Consider the following 17,156-nt stretch of genomic DNA (forward strand, 5'->3'; position numbering starts at 1 on the left):
TCAAGGACACTTCCACAGGTTTAGTCATGGGGATCGTACCTGTGACCTTCCAATCACAGCAGAGAAAAAGCCTAACAAAAAAGTGATAAATTAATCTTACTTGTTTAAGGGGCTGTATAACAAATTAAGACCTTTTTACTAGTCCTAAGGTCAATCAAGCAATCTGTTTTTCATCCCAACATTGACTTTGCCCGGGTTATTTTACCAGCCAGCTAGACTTTTAGAATAGATTTAGACTTCCAGTTGATGGTTGCTCACCTGGCCAAGTGGCTGAGGTGGCAAAAGCAGCCACAGTACAATCATGTATAATCATAGTGGATGTATTCACATGAGTCCCCACATAGCGATTATGTGAGCTTTTTAAGAAAATAAAAGCAATGTATTGAAACTATTGTGAAACAACTGTTTTTCACTTTTACTTCCTACTCTACTGAGTCTACTACAACTACTGTACACTGAACCATCAGCCAATAAACAGGCTTTTCTATTGATATAATATAACGTTGCCTAAACCAGTGGTTCTCAAGTGGGAACCTTGAGGGGGTTCCAGGGAGTTCCCAGCAAAATGAGGAACAAATAATACATGTATTTATTTTCACTATATAATTTCATCTCATACGTAGGCTAACACAATGACAGAATGTATGACTATTTTGGTCATGGGTTTCATACACTTTCTGTAAGGGACTGTTCGTTATTTATGAGAGGGGGGGGTATGGTGCAGGGGCGACTTTGTTTTCGTTTTGTTCCTTCACCCTCCCCAGATCTATAAATATTTTCCCATGTCCCTCCCTGAGTGACTGGAGATAAATGCATCACCCTCCCTCCACCATAAATAACCACACTTTATCATATTCACACCAAAGGTAGTAGCCTACTGAAGAACGCTACGTTTGATAGCGCCCGACATCGGCGGGGAGAGGGGGCGGGCGGCATATAACGTTAATAGTACCCAGCCCAATATGGCCTCATCTCCTAGTTATAAAGCCTACAGTAGCCTAGCCAACTGCATATGTGTCAACAATTCCAGCTCTGAAACAATATAGGCTAAAGCGATGATAAACGTTTCCAGTCAATGCACCAAGCAAACTGCAGGACCAAAACAACCTATTCTGCACGCACGCACACACACACACACACACACACACACACACACACACACACACACACACACACACACACACACACACACACACACACACACACACACACACACAAAACATACCGACACGTGCATATTAATGACCGTTCTCCCAAATGTACTGAATAGGCCTGTACACAGTGCATATGTAGGAGCAGCGTCCACAATATTGGCACGGCGGCCATATAACACTTACCATTTGATGGTCGCATGACAACGAAATCCCTGGAGTTGGGGGGAAAGTATAGGTTTTCTGTACCAAATCCTGGTGTACGTTTTTCATCTTGAAGGATAAATCCTCACTTTCAGTTTCTGTGTTGTTTTTTCCCGCTATCTTGTATTTGGTACCACCCACTGTACAACGCTATCTACCACTTTCTCATGTGCATAAAACACGGAATGTGCGCACGGCGGCGCAACCACAGTAATATAAGACTCACAATGTATTTAGCCTATAGCCTATATCATCAGCAGATTCACAACTTAACAAAGGCGAGTTGTTGTTACGAGCTGTTGGCAAATAAAGCTTGTTTACCTTTCAGAAGTGGACACCAGCGGGGGCTGCGTCAGCAAAGGTCTTTAAATAAATCCAATCATCCTCTATTAGGATTCTCTCTGCCAGTTCATTTTATATGGAGATTGTTGCCAGTCCATTAAGTCTGTCTTGTTTCATTGTAGGCTACTACTGCAGAGGTAGTTTCAACTTTGAGAAACTTCAGATATTGTATCTTGAATGAATGGGCAGGCAAAGTGCGCACTGCGCGCTGCACAGGGAAACAGATTGTTTTGGAACCCAGAAACAACGTTAGAAATATCGCGCTTATTTACTGATTACACTAATACTGGTACACACATATGAGCACATGGCCTAGGCTACCTTAACCCAAAGTTAATGATGTAAATTAGTCTACTTGTAGGCTATGTCATTTCATTTACTCCGTGTCCCTTTTCCTCATTCAAGCGGGATGGAGAAGACATGATGACCCGCCCTCCTCTGCCTCTGATTGGCTAGTAGTAGTGCTTGTTTAGGCATGAGTAGTGCATGAGTAGTGATGATTGGTTGGGTTAGGGTAAGAATATCAGGGTAGGCCAATCAGAGGCATAGTAGGGCGGGCGGTTCGCAGTCAATGCACCAAGCAAACAGCAGGACCGAGTGAGGGCCTGTACACAGTGCATAGGAGCAGCGGTTTACGTGAAAGGAAGGAATGGGAGATACCAAGTCCAGTCACCATACAGGTAAACCATAGATATAAATAGGGGAGTAAACACGAATTTTGGAACGAAAAAACGCATTTAAAATATATACAAAATACAAAAAATGAATGTTGTATAGCCCTCCCTAAAGCCAAAATAAAAAACACAAGTCCCTCCCCAGTACTAAAAAAAATATTTGATATCCCTCCCCCTTTCTGCACCATACCCCCCCTCTCATAAATAACGAACAGTCCCTAAACATCTGAGACAACATCTTATCTAATTTGTGCAGGTTAGGGCCAGCCCAGGGGTCCTTGATGTGGAAACAGTTTGAGAGCCACTGGTCTAAACAGTTTATTTGTTATGACTGCAGTCTTCATCCCATAATGATGATGATGATGATGATGCTGCTGCTGGTGGTGGTAGTTTTAATAAGGGGAGGGGGGAAATGTGTAAGTAAATATCCTGGAGTGGAGTCTCAGATATTCAGGGAAACCGCTACTTGTCCTGGAAACTGAAACAGAAACATGTAGATTAGAACAAACAGTCGACAGTCGAGCGCAGCATACAAGGACAACTGACACGGATAAGATGGCAGATTTCAGAACATCAATAACGCGTAAAGTTATCGCTTTAACTGTAGCAGTGTGCATCGACCTGTCGCTGTTTTACGCAGTGGGCTTTGGAGTGAAAACTCGCAGCGTGTATGGAAACCTGGCGCGTATCTGGGTGTTTGCGGCTCTCCGGTGCTCGGCACTGACTGTCGTCTCTCTGCTCATCCTGGGACCGCTCAAACCGGTACTGATTCGTTACATAGCGGCACACAGCCTCCTCGCTGCGGTGTTTGAGACCGGGGTCAGTGCGCTGTACTGGGGCCATGAGCAGAGCGCATGTGGGCTGTCGGCGGATATCCACTCCTGGTTGATGTGTGCGGCTGCGTCGCTGGCTGCTGCGCTGTTTTGGGAGATCACCATCCCGGACAGAGAGGGTGAAGCTGCGGGGGAAGAGAAGCAGAAGGCCCGGGTGCTGTTCAGGCCCGGCTCCAGACCCAAGTTACAGAGGGGGCCTGCCCCTAGCTTGGGGGGGCCAAGCTACTCAAGGGGGGTCCGGGGGGATTCTCCCCCGGAAGAAGATTTTGTATATTTTAAAGTAAAATTCGTCAACCTGGTGCATTTGAGAGCAAAATGAAGAGGCTAAATCTGTGAAGAACTACACACATCTCTAATGTGTTGTGACTTTAAAATAATTAGGCCTAAACAATTAATATTAAGTGTATTTACACATTGTGCACAAATTGCATTCATTGTGACAAATTTACAATAGTTAATATCCAGCCAGAATCATTGCAAATGGATGTTCAAAGTAACAGTTAGCAATAGCATTCAGTTAATCAATGCCTAATGACAGCCAGATTCCATGTTAAACTTTAAAACAGAAAAACTGTTTTTAGAAAAAAAAAAAAAAAAAAAAAAATTGAATGGGGGGGCCAGTTTGTTGAATGGGGGGGCCCGGCCCGCTCAGGCCCGCCCCTAACGCCGGGCCTGGTGCTGTTTGTCAGACTCCTCCGCCTCTACAGACCCGACTGGCCCCTGCTGCTTGGGGCTTCACTGTTCCTCACGCTGGCTGCTGTCTGTAAGTTGATGATGATGATGATGATGATGATAAAGGAAAGCGAGTTATGGAGACTTAATGATGAAAACAAATATGTAGGCTACATGACATTGAAAGTAAAAAAGTACAAGTAAATTTAACATGGACAGTGGGAATAGAACCCTTAACCCTTAATGAGTGATGATGGTGATTTGTGTGTATGCCTTGAGCTTGAATCTCCTTTTCTGTGTGTGTGTGTGTGTGTGTGTGTGTGTGTGTGTGTGTGTGTGTGTGTGTGTGTGTGTGTGTGTGTGTGTGTGTGTGTGTGTGTGTGTGTGTGTCATGCTCAGGTGAGATGTTCATTCCATTCTACACTGGGAGACTCATTGACATACTGGGTGGTCAGTACCAGGCCAGTGAATTCCTCTCAGCAGTCTTCTTCATGGGCCTGTACTCACTAGGAAGGTACAACAATGTATTCCACTCATCAGCAGTAATAATGCTGTAATATCTGTGTAATATTATGTGTAATATGTATAATATCTGTGTAATATTATGTGTAATATGTATAATATCTGTGTAATATTATGTGTAATATCCGTGTTTGTGTATAAAATGCTCTTCAATATTGGGTTAGTCAACTGTCCATATATATATTTTTCCCACTGAAAATATGGTTCTCTCAAAAATGATTTATGTGTCGGTGTGGATGCATGTGTGTAGCCTATGTGGATGTTTGCATTTTTGTACTTATACATTTGCATGCATATTCTTATTTGCATATTTTTTAGTTCATTTGTGTGTCTCTAAAGCACATTTTCGTCGTTTTCTATTTGAATGTGTGTGTGTGTGTGTGTGTGTGTGTGTGTGTGTGTGTGTGCGTGCGTGCGTGTGTGTGTGTGTGTGTGTGTGTGTGTGTGTGTGTGTGTGTGTGTGTGTGTGTGTGGGGTACAGCTCTGTGGGTGCAGGCTGCAGAGGGGGGCTCTTCATGTGTGTGATCAGCAGCTTCACATGCAGAATGAAAGTCAAGCTGTTTGGGGCGCTGACCAAACAGGAAATTGGATTCTTTGAGGCCATAAAAACAGGTAAACAATTATATAAATAAAGTTGTCACTCCAGACACTGCTGATAGAGAACACATGGTAGTCATGAGCCAGTTTTACTATAATATAATTATCAGACCAAAACAGAATAGAATAGCCTAAGCCCAGCCCAGCACCATGAAGTGCATCAGCCCCTTTCAGAACTCATCATCAGGGGCGGCTTTAGCTCAGGAGGTAGAGCGGGTCGGCCAATGACGCAAGGGTTGGCGGTTCGATCCCCGCTCCCTCCCAGCTGCTGTCGTTGTGTCCTTGGGCAAGACACTTAACCCTCCTTGCTCCCAATGGTGTGTAGGCACCCTGCGTGGCAGCCTGCCGCCATCGGTGTATGAATGGGTGAATGTAGACTATCTACTGATTGTAAAGCGCTTTGGATAAAAGCGCTATATAAATGCAGACCATTTACCATTTACCATTTACCATCATCTCCCCTCCACAGTCCCTTCATATGACATCATCATCTCCCCTCCACAGTCCCTTCATATGACGTCATCATCTCCCCTCCACAGTCCCTTCATATGACGTCATCATCTCCCCTCCACAGTCCCTTCATATGACATCATCATATCCCCTCCACAGTCCCTTCATATGACATCATCATCTCCCCTCCACAGTCCCTTCATATGACATCATCATCTCCCCTCCACAGTCCCTTCATATGACATCATCATCTCCCCTCCACAGTCCCTTGCCCAACGCTAGACTTTCTTGCTGCTAAAACTCCCAAGCAGTCGAAATCGGAGAATCACAGGTATTTCAATCAGAGAGACACATTTCTAGAATGACAATGATTTATTAGATGATAAGATACATGAGCCTGTAGGCACATCAGAGTTTATTTTTGGCGATTAGACTCCATCATAACGTCAGCTTGATTATGACGTTATGATCAGCAGGGGCAGATCAGCCAGGAATAGGAATGAAGATCCCCCCCGTGGAGTCTAGACCTGGTGGTGGTGACAGATGGGGTCTTGGTCTTGGTGGCGAAGCTTCTGAATCTGAGATCTCAGAGGACTGGAGGAGAATGGGGTGGAGGCGGGTCGCAGGAATGTACTGAAAAGCAACAGATCACACAGAGAGAACAGAGAGCTTTTAGCTTTGACAGCTTGATGGTGATAGGCTGAATGGGAAAAGGTGTCTTACTCTGATTGGCCTAAAATGAACGTTAACTCCCACAAACAGTGACGCTAGATAGAAGCGGGAAAAGGAGTGATTGATGACGTAATTTTATCAATGAGTGGGCGAGACAATTAGAGGGTTTCTCTTAAGAGGGAAAGAAGTGAATGACTGAAGAGCTGAATTAGTGCCCGTGACAATTGACGACTAAGGGATTCTCCTATGAGAGTGAATGAATAAAAAGAGAGTGAATGATGATAATTAGGTCTCTCTTATAGAATTATCGCTCTAGCTACATTTACAAGTGTCACAGAAACATTTCAAAGCCACCTACCAGAGCAGAAGGGTTCATTGTTTCTCGGCAGCAGGGTTTGAAAGCTAGATGCTGCTAATAAATAACTTGAACCCAGCCATCATAGCGCTCCACAGCGCCCCCTCTGGTTGGAAGCACACGGAAGAACACATAGAGAAAGCACATAGAGTAAGCAAGAGGGGAGATGATGACGTCATATGGCTGAAAAAGCGTTCTGAAAGGGGCTAGTGCATCATATAACTGTTCTTCACATAGTCTGTAAGTGGCATCACATCCAGGCTGGTGAGGTTCCATCAGCCTGATGAGCAGAGAAGTGGCACAGAGCAGGACAGGACAGGATCAGACAGAAGAAGTCACTTTCTATTTAGCATAATGTCTGCTTTTCCTGTAGGTGAAATCAGGGCCGTAACCAGGGTTCCGAAATAGGGGAGGTCCAGCAAGGGGAGGCGGATTCGGCGGCGCCCTGACGGGCGCCGCCGAAATTTTTTTGAGTTTCCCCCCCCCCCTTTTTTAGCCATATTTAGAGTAATATATCATTTTAAATCAACATTAGGATTATACTGTTGTGATGTCATTATTCAGTATATTCTCTTTCATGTCACCACCTGCTCAGCTCTCCTGTCAACATAATTGTAACTAACAAACACAAACTGTTTTAGCCAAATTCATATCAAAATGACACCTACAAACACAGGTACACAACCCAAGCCGTACACAACACACAAAGTCATCATCGATAATAAAAAAAACATACAGAGGGACATTTATTTATTCCTGATAGGAACGATTGAAAAATAAAATAAAATATATTATGTTGTTTTTAACTTTACACCACCTCTTTTTGTTACTTATTGGGTCATGAAACTGAAACCATGCATATAGCCACCTGCATACCTGACTTCGGGAGCTTGGCAATTGGCATCATGCATGATTACAATGAGATGCACCCACTTTAAACCTGAATAAAGTAATAAAACCACTAGTAAACCAGTAGGCGGCGCCTGGCCTGCTGTTCAGTGAGTGGCCTGGCCTGGCCTGGCCTGCAAAAAAAAAAAAAAAAAAAAATTTTTTTTTTTTTTTTTTTTTTTTTTTTTGCAGGCTGAAATATTAGGGGAGGTCCGGACCTCCCCGTCCTCATAGCTAGTTACGGCCATGGGTGAAATCACATCCCGGCTGTCCAAAGACACGACGCTGATGGGAAGGACAGTGCCTCTGAACCTCAACGTGCTGCTGAGGACCTTCATCAAGACCGTGGGCATGATCTCTCTAATGATGAGTCTCTCCTGGAAGCTCACCTTCCTCGTGCTGATGGAGACACCCATCGCTGGTCTGATACAGAACATCTACGACAGACACTACCAGGTAAAAGCTTCATAACATCTACATGTAACATCTACAATGTACATTGCTAGAGGGAAAATAGACATTTTAACTGATCCACAAATCCCGAGCTTTTTAAATTTGAGTCAGCTTTGTCAATGCACATGGCATATGCACTGAAACAGAAGATGAAAAAGTTCTGGGCTTCTGTAGGTCCAGTAGTTTTAATTAGAAGTACAATCAGCAAATAGATCAAAATCTTCTCTGAAAATGAGTTTGATTGGTTAAATTGGCCTTGCAATGAAGTTATGAAAAAAAGAAATGTTTTCCCCCAGAGGCTGTCCCAGGAAGTGCAGGACTCGATTGCCCGGGCAAACGATGCAGTGAATGAGGTGGTGTCTGGTATTCGGTTGGTGCTCAGCTTCAACACAGAACGAGGGGAGGCCCGTCTCTATGACGACCGGTTGATGAACACGCACAAGCTGAAGAGCAGCCGGGACACTGTCAGGGCTGTTTACCTGCTCGCACGGAGGGTGACATGTCTGAAAAGACTATTCTTTCTATATTGGTGTCATGGTGTGTCTTCTTTGGGGAGTAGGTGGTGTTGATCCTATCATTGTAGATGACCCCATTTACAGGGTATCCGGGGTCTTATAAAGTATTAAAAGTTGATAAATCAATTTAGGGAAAATTAAGGCCCTTAAAAAGCATTAAAATGTCTTAATTGTTATTTGAGAGGTATCATTACATTTTGTAGCTATTGTGTTGATGGTGTTAAATGAGCATAATGATATTGTACCATATCGATCACAGACCCCTGAATTGAATCGATATCGTATCGTGGCAGACGTGGCAGAATCTATATAATATTGTATTGTGATAAAACTTGTGATTTACACCTCTATCGCTGATGTAACGAAAGTGGTGTTGAGGTCTTGAAAAAGTCAAAAGTCTTGAAAGTTATTGAATTTAACCTCAGGATTTCTGCATATACCCTGATTTATCAATATGATTGTGTGTGTGTGTGTGTGTGTGTGTGTGTGTGTGTGTGTGTGTGTGTGTGTGTGTGTGTGTGTGTGTGTGTGTGTGTGTGTGTGTGTGTGTGTGTGTGTGTGTGCATACTGTAGCTGACAGGGCTGGTCATGCAGGTGGCCATGCTGTACTATGGCAGGCTGTTCATCAGGAGGGGTCAGATGACCACTGGCAACCTGGTTTCCTTCATCATCTACCAGGGAGACTTAGGAGACAACATCAGGGTATCAGCAATGAGATACATTATAATTACACACAACACTCTCTGCTTTGGTGACCAGCAGTTAGGCTGGAGGGTATTTGCAGAAATTGCAAAACACTCTAGCCAATCAGCGACCCACCTCATAGTTTGACATCGTAACCGGCCAATCAGGAACGCCGCTAGGCAAAACAGTAATGGCTGCCTCCATGGCTGTCCGCCTCGACCAGTAACGTCAACGTTCGTCAAGTTTAAATAGCCATAAAGTGCAGTTATTGCAGAAATAGACTCAACAACAATTAGGCGAGTACAGGAGTATCGCCGCCACAGCGGGGTTTCTCTGCAGAAAAGATGTTTTTGCCGTTCTCCCGAGTAGATTTGGATTTGACTGGATCCAATGCTGATTGGCTGAAGGAGTTGTCTGTCAAGGCAAGTACACCCGCTCAACTCCCGCCCACTGCTAAACACTGGGTGAAAGCTGGTGGCCAGACGGTCTGGTAGAACAAAATGAAATGTGAGTTCACGTGACCGGCTGGTTTACCAGGCTAGTAGACAACAGCAGCTCACTAACACAGTACTTTGGTTGGTGGACTAAACCTGGTTCCTCCCCTTGGTGGAGTGCTGTAGGTGTAGGATATGAACGGTTTCCTTCTGAAATCTCTGCATTCACGAGCCTGTGGGAAATGAAATGGACCTATTTCCATCCTTCCAGACTCTGATCTCCATCTTTGGGGACATGCTGAACTCGGTGGGCGTTGCTGGGAAGGTGTTTGAGTACCTGGACAGAGAGCCTCAGGTGAGCTCAGAGGGGAAACTGGCCCCTGATCACCTGACAGGACACATCAGCTTCCAGCACATCTCCTTCGCCTACCCTTCAAACCCAGAGAAAACAGTGCTGCAGGTGAGATTTGACTGGCAGCTTATGGCTCTTCAATCACTTTACAATACATACATGAAGTTTAATGTAAGTTAGTTACTTTTTATCCCAACGAGGAAAACCCTGTCTGTCTGTCTGTCTGTCTGTCTGTCTGTCTGTCTGTCTGTCTGTCTGTCTGTCTGTCTGTCTGTCTGTCTGTCTGTCTCTCTGTCTGTCTGTCTGTCTGTCTCTCTGTCTGTCTGTCTGTCTGTCTGTCTGTCTGTCTGTCTGTCTGTCTGTCTGTCTGTCTGTCTGTCTGTCTGTGTGTCTGTCTGTCTGTCTGTCTGTCTGTCTGTCTGTCTGTCTGTCTGTCTGTCTGCCTGTCTGTCTGTTCTGTCTGTCTGTCTGTCTGTCTGTTTGTCTGCCTGTCTGTTCTGTCTGTCTGTCTGTCTGCCTGTCTGTCTGCCTGTCTGTCTGTATGCATTTTTCTCATTCACCGCCAAAGACGTCTTTGACGTGTTATCAGAAATAGCCCTCCCCGCCAATGACGTGTTTGACGTGTTTTTGTTTTTATTAGTACAGCGCGTAGTTCAAAGACTTCCCCAGCCTGTGACATGTTATCAGGTCCTTAGCCTAAGACAAGCCGACAACACGTTATCAAACACATACCGCAGCTGTTGTTTTGAAATGGAAGAGGAGGAGAAAACGGAGAAACGCTGCCTGTTGCATAGAGGAGAAACGCCATTGAAACACCCCTCGGCGCGCTGCGCTGGTCGCCTCTGCTGCAGGGCGAACCTGGATTGAGTTCTTCGCGGAAGTCAAACCAACATGATCGATCCGGTTCCAGGCCTGGTCCCAAAGCCAAGCCGACCCCGTTCCTGTGTCGCAGCATTCGTCCCAGCCCGAAGGAGAGGAGGAAAACGCTGCAGAGGCAGAGGAGGCTAGACGCTGATCTCAGACCAGTTTGGTGTTCTCCCCTCCTATGCTAATTTGCGGGGCGATCAGTAGTATTCCCTGGGAAGAGGTGCGATCCAGCAGCAGCTGTGGACAGAACTCTCTCTCTGTGTGTGTGTGTGTGTGTGTGTGTGTGTGTGTGTGTGTGTGTGTGTGTGTGTGTCTGTGTGTCTGTCTGTCTGTCTGTCTGTCTGTCTGTCTGTCTGTCTGTCTGTGTGTCTGTCTGCACACTCACTCACACTGAGTAAACTGTATTGTTGAATGTAAAAAAAAACACTTCATGTATATATATATATATATTTTTTTTTTTTTTCTCATTTGTGTCATAACGAATAATATTTACATGTCTGATGTCAATACAGTTCAAAATAAAAGAATTGAGAGCGAGTTCTGCCTGAGAATGTGTGATTTACAAAAATGCCATTTTCTGCAATTTATCTTCTCAAAGAGACCTTTTTGGTGAAAACAGGGTGTATATAAATGGCTATAAGTAGAGTACAGAACATGCTAAAAGCTCACTTTTTTTTCCTGGTGAACCCAGAGACGTACATCTTCATTTTGAGGTATTGCAAATCACTTTGGTGCTAATAGATAATTTACTGTGGGTCTTGAAAGATGACCAACAATTATGAAAATCTTTGGCCTGTGCTAAATATTGGCAGTCCTAAACTGGCCATGAATGAGTTAATTGGTTTGGCCAATCAATTTGAGACTGCACACTGGCATTGCATAGGCAGGGACTGACGAAGCTGATTTGTCAATTTTCCCAAATTTAAGCTGTTTATGAGAGTTGTGGCACGCGCATCCCTGGGTATACTTTATTTATTATATTTGTTTTAGACAGGATGAAAATAGGGACAAGGAAAAGGAAATAATCATACTTTCATCACAATTTACTCAGGTTTACAGTGATTTATAAATTCAAAGTCAAATAAATTATAGTGACATTTACTTGAATAGGAAGTTGCAGGTTATTTACGATCCTTGTATAAATGCAGAAGGTGATCAGTGTGATGATCAGTGTCTCTTCCTTGTGTCAGGACTTGTCTGTGGAGCTGAAGCCTGGTCAGATGACGGCGCTGGTGGGTCCATCCGGAGAGGGAAAGAGCACCTGTGTGAGTCTGCTGCAGCCATTCTACCAGCAGCAGAACGGACAAATCCTATTGGACGGTCAGCCGCTGAAATCCTATGAGCACCGCTTCCTCCACAGGAAGGTAATGTTGGCTCTGAGCCAAAATGTCAATCTTCAGTGCTTTTTGCCTATTTTAACTTATGTATTATTTGTGTGATTAACAGATAGCTGTGGTGAACCAGGATCCTGTGCTCTTCTCTGGCTCCATCAGAGAAAACATAGGCTATGGCCTTGCTGACTGCTCATTGGATGAGATCCAGGAAGCAGCGCGCAAAGCCAACGCCCACGACTTCATCAGCCACCTGGAGAAAGGCTACGACACAGGTAGACGAGATTCATATCACTCATGCTATTGAAAGAGTTTAACAGCCAATAGAAACCTGCTTTGGATGTTAGAGGGAAGTGGAGGGAATGAGAGCTGAATTGTTATTGGGCGTAAGAGTGATTAAGATTTTTTTTTTTTTTTTTTTTTCATACAGATTTCATTCTGCTCATGTAGAAAAGAGCTAGTGCCAACTCCTTGTTAAATTAAGGACATGCATGTTTTTCATGCTGACAAAAATAAAGACTGTAGATATTTTTTATTATGACTCAACTATTTGGAGTGACTATCGTTCTACTATTTAGGAGTTTTCAGACCCTAAATCTCATTTAATTTTGAACAGGTTTTTGAGTTGAGCACCTCCAGCCTCTCTGTTCATTATGGTTTTGCCATATTGTCTATTTCTCAGTGGTGGGTGAGGGAGGTGGACAGTTATCTAAAAGCGAGAGGCAGCGCATCGCCATTGCCAGAGCCCTGGTCAGACAGCCACAGGTCCTCATCCTGGATGAGATCACCAGCTCTCTGGACACTGACAGTGAAGCCAAGGTACGTCACTGCATCTCCTAACACACTAGTGGAATACCCCTCTCTGTGTGACTAGCCTCTCTCTCCACAGAGCATTTTCACCTTCGCTCACCTGTGTGCTGCTCCATTCTGGAGCTCTCCATGGTGCTGAACCTGTCTTGAGTCATTTTGGCCACTAATTAGCCATTTCCCCCCATTTAGACGGCCCTAATTACCTAATTAATAAATTAGCTCACCCACAGGGGGTGCTCTTTACACTTCCTGAAAGATTATTATAGGGGGATTCTTGTGTCCTTGAGGGCCAACAGTCTGCAGGTACCACCTGATAGAACAACTAGAGACAAGGGAGCTACTCAGTGAAATCTGCAGCTTGTGTTTTGTTACAATGAAGATTCTTGGGCCTCCATGGCTCATGAGAGGAGACAATGTAAGAAATGTTGCCTGCAATTATGCAACAGTGGCCTCAATAATAGGTGATACCTTCTATCTAAATGAGTAAATTGAATATTTAGTGGATTTTCAATAGATTCTCACTTGAAATCATTGCTCAGTTAATAGTTAGGAATTGTCCTATTGAGACCAAGTTAATGCACAGAACAGGCTTGCTTAATTAATGCGATGAAGTGATGAAATCATAGAACAGTTCCCTGGTGGACTAATATCATAATGTGTGAATGGCTGTGTGCAGGTTCAACAGGCCCTGGCTTCTTACCCTGAGCAGACCCTGCTGCTGATCGCTCACAGGCTGCAGACCATCGAGAAGGCACATCAGATCATGCTGATCGGACGGGGGACGGTTCAGGAGCGAGGGACTCACCATGAGCTAATGGAGCAGAAAGGCAGCTACTACAAACTGAGAGAGAAGCTCTTCACTGAGGGAAACGCGCCACAGTGACTCAATACTGCCCCCTCTGGTTATGCTTCAGCATCTCTGCACTGAGTGATGGTTTAGTGACCAACAAGTCAATACGTTCATTTCTTGTTAACCTTTTGTATTGTACATGTATATAAAAATATGTAAATATATTGTTTAATGCTGTGAAACTTGGACAATGGATCAGTAGGTTTTGTTTTGTTTTCCTTTCCAGGAAGCCTTTTGTGTTTCTAAAACTGTTTGTTCCAAGGTAGCCTAACTGTGGATAGTTTACATTTGTTGGTATTTATTTTATTGACAATTCTGGTAAGACATTAGATATGTTATGTTAATTTAAGCAAACAAAATACAAGTGTCAAAGGTTGCTGATACAGAGATGTCCACAATGTTGTTTTGTTTCTATGATCGGTTTTCCATTTCATTTAGTTGTATTTGATAAAGATGAATACAAGTCTAGATAAAAGTCAAGTTTATAGCTCTAATTCACAGGCAAGTCTCAGAGGACTTCACAGGAAATAGTCTAGCTAGATCTAGCTAAACACAATCAATAAACATAAACTGAACAACTTATATAAAACAAAAGAGAGAGAGAGCAGAAAGCAAGCAAGAAAAACACAGAGTAGACAAGAGCATATTTTACCAAGGCAAATAATCTAACTATTCTATTTAACCTACCAGCACCTAGAAGATCTAACCCCCTAGCCTACTCTACTGTATCTAATCTACCACCTAGCCTACTCTACTGGATCTAATCTACCACCTAGCCTACTCTACTGGATCTAACCTACAACCTAATCTACTTGACTGGATCTAATCTACAACCTAGTCTACTCTACTGGATCTTATCTACAACCTAGCCTACTCTACTGGATCTAACCTACCACCTAGCCTACTCTACTGGATCGAATCTACCACCTAGCCTACTCTACTGGATGTAACCTACCACCTAGCCTACTCTACTGGATCTACCCTACAACCTAGCCTACTCTACTGGATCTAACCTACCACCTAGCCTACTCTACTGGATCTAATCTACCACCTAGCCTACTCTACTGGATCTAACCTACCACCTAGCCTACTCTACTGGATCTAATCTACAACCTAGCCTACTCTACTGGATCTACCTACCACCTAGCCTACTCTACTGGATCTAATCTACCACCTAGCCTACTCTACTGGATCTAACCTACCATCTAGCCTACTCTACTGGATCTAACCTACCACCTAGTCTACTCTACTGGATCTAATCTACCACCTAGCCTACTCTACCATTTCTCTTTAGATACTGTACTGTACATATTGAATATAAATGCTTCATACGTTATGTTCTGATTTGACTGTAGGCTAAATTAATTTAGGGATGTGGTATTCTGGCTCTTTGTAGAGTTTGTGAACATGTAGAGGATGATTCAGGACGCTCACAACATGTTCTGGTTTGCATTACTGAAATTAATGTCCAATTAAATTGCACTGCTGATGCATTCCTATTGTAGCGCTGTTTGGCTTTTCAATAAAGTCCCAATAGACCAAAAGTCTGGTTTGTTTGTTTGTTTGTTTGTTTGTTTGTTTAAATGCTAAGTATCCTTTTCCTTATATATGTGAGACTATAATATGAATGTTGCAGCAGGAGAACCCACTGTTGCTACTGAGACTTACATGTCATGAATGTCATTCTGACATGTCGGTGTTTGACTGTAAAGACTGAATGACAACAAAGGTTAAACTGTTCCTTTCCTTTGTCTTTTCACTTTTCTAGTTTATTTGTGTATTTGTGGATCATAGTTTGATAACCTAAAAATGATTGTTCCTGCATTAAAAGAATATCATACATGTTTTTTTTATATTTCAGTATAGTGGCTCTATTGAATAACAGCAAATTAACCTTCTGATACCTCGATGAAAACACAAACGTTAATGTTCTTCATTGTTGTTTTAGTGCTCTTGTGTGTTTCTGCTCTCTCACATGTTGCTTTTCCTTATATGTGATGTCCTGTGGAGCCTCCTGGTCTAAGAAGTTCACACCAGTGTTACTTGTTCAACCAGAGTGACAATAAACATCTAGAATGATGAATCTTGAACTCTTCCAGAGAAGACAGTCACTGATTATAATGATGATTTATCAGGTTGATCATTTAGAGACCAACAGAAAGTCACATGACATCTTCATCAGTTCATTAGCCTTTTTCACTTCCCACCCAATTCACCCATTCTGTCTAAAATGCAGGAAGTAACACAGGTGCAAAAAAGTAACAAGGGTCCCAGCACTGGATCACCAAATGGATCGGAAGCTGAAAATCCTCATTCATGTTCTGCTTGCAGCTGTGTTACTTCCTGCGTTTTAGACACAAAATGGGTAAATTGGGTGGGAAGTGAAAAATGTCTCAGTTCCGAGGGAAATGCATCATCTGTCCAGAGGTGGCGCTGTCACACTGCTGAGTCCTCTGTATGTAAACCCAATTATAAGCTTTTTTTAAATTAACATTTATACTATGTTGATGATGAAGACACTGATGAGGATGTAACATGACTACAACTGATGTCAGTGTGGACTGGTTCTCTCTGGAGATGTGCTGTCAACCTCCCTGTGTGTTATATAAACTTCACCTGTGTTTCAACTGACATGAGGGGGAGGAGCTAACGTCACCTGTGTTTCAACTGACATGAGGGGGAGGAGATGATGACACAATGTTCATTTGTGGGTGAACTGTTCCTTTAATGAACTCTGTCAACACAAACTGGAACATGAGACAGCAGCAGACTGCTGCTAAATGATCCAGTAACTCCCCAGTATGAAAACAGTCACAACTACTGAGCTGCTAACATTTAGCCTCCATCTAAAAAGACTGTTGTCATCAGATGGGACTCAATGGTTAGAGAAGTGAGCTTGTGACCTAAAGGTCATCGGTTCAATCCCCGGGACCAGCAGGATAAATCTGGGTGGGGAAAGTGAAAAGGCAGCGCTTGCCCCTCCCTCATTACCACCACTGAGGTAGCCTGGGTAAACCCATCCCCCACGTGACCTGCTCTCAGACCTGTTCCCAGTCACTAGTGAACTGAGAGAGCAGGTCACGTGGGGGCTGGGTTTACCTAGGCTACCACTGAGGTGCCCTTGAGCAAGGCCCTTAACCCCAACCGCTCAACAGATCAGACTGTGGTTACTGGTCAGCCTCCAGCTGTGTGTGTGTGTGTGTGTGTGTGTGTGTGTGTGTGTGTGTGTGTGTGTGTGTGTGTGTGTGTGTGTGTGTGTGTGTGTGTGTGTGTGTGTGTGTGTGTGTGTGTGTGTGTGTGTGTGTGTGTGTGTGTGTGTGTGTGAGAACAGGGCACTCCTGAAAAAGAGAGCATTGCTCTCAGTGGAGTCTCGCTTGCCAGACTCTCTCTCAGTGAGACTCCCCCAGTATAAATAAAGGTAAAAGAAAACCTACAGTATGACATCAGTATGACATCACTACAGTATGACTATGACATCACTGAGGGGAGATAAACAGTGG

At 43.7% G+C, this 17,156-nt stretch overlaps 1 protein-coding gene across 1 annotated transcript; it reads left to right on the forward strand.

The window, feature by feature from the left end:
* Positions 1-2,926: 2,926 nt before the first annotated feature.
* LOC310771089 (antigen peptide transporter 2-like) lies at positions 2,927-13,689 on the forward strand (the record flags this gene model as incomplete). Its single annotated transcript, XM_083663761.1, has 12 exons — positions 2,927-3,387; positions 3,867-3,967; positions 4,276-4,390; positions 4,880-5,010; positions 7,599-7,816; positions 8,110-8,307; positions 8,902-9,030; positions 9,718-9,906; positions 11,856-12,029; positions 12,112-12,271; positions 12,679-12,815; positions 13,483-13,689. The coding sequence occupies 12 exons, from the start codon at positions 2,927-2,929 to the stop codon at positions 13,687-13,689; spliced, it is 2,220 nt and encodes a 739-aa protein (XP_083519887.1).
* Between the last annotated feature and the right edge of the window lie 3,467 nt (positions 13,690-17,156).

This window comes from Poromitra crassiceps (assembly GCF_964638095.1).
Source record: "Poromitra crassiceps genome assembly, contig: HAP1_SCAFFOLD_347, whole genome shotgun sequence".
Taxonomy (NCBI): Eukaryota; Metazoa; Chordata; class Actinopteri; order Beryciformes; family Melamphaidae; genus Poromitra; species Poromitra crassiceps.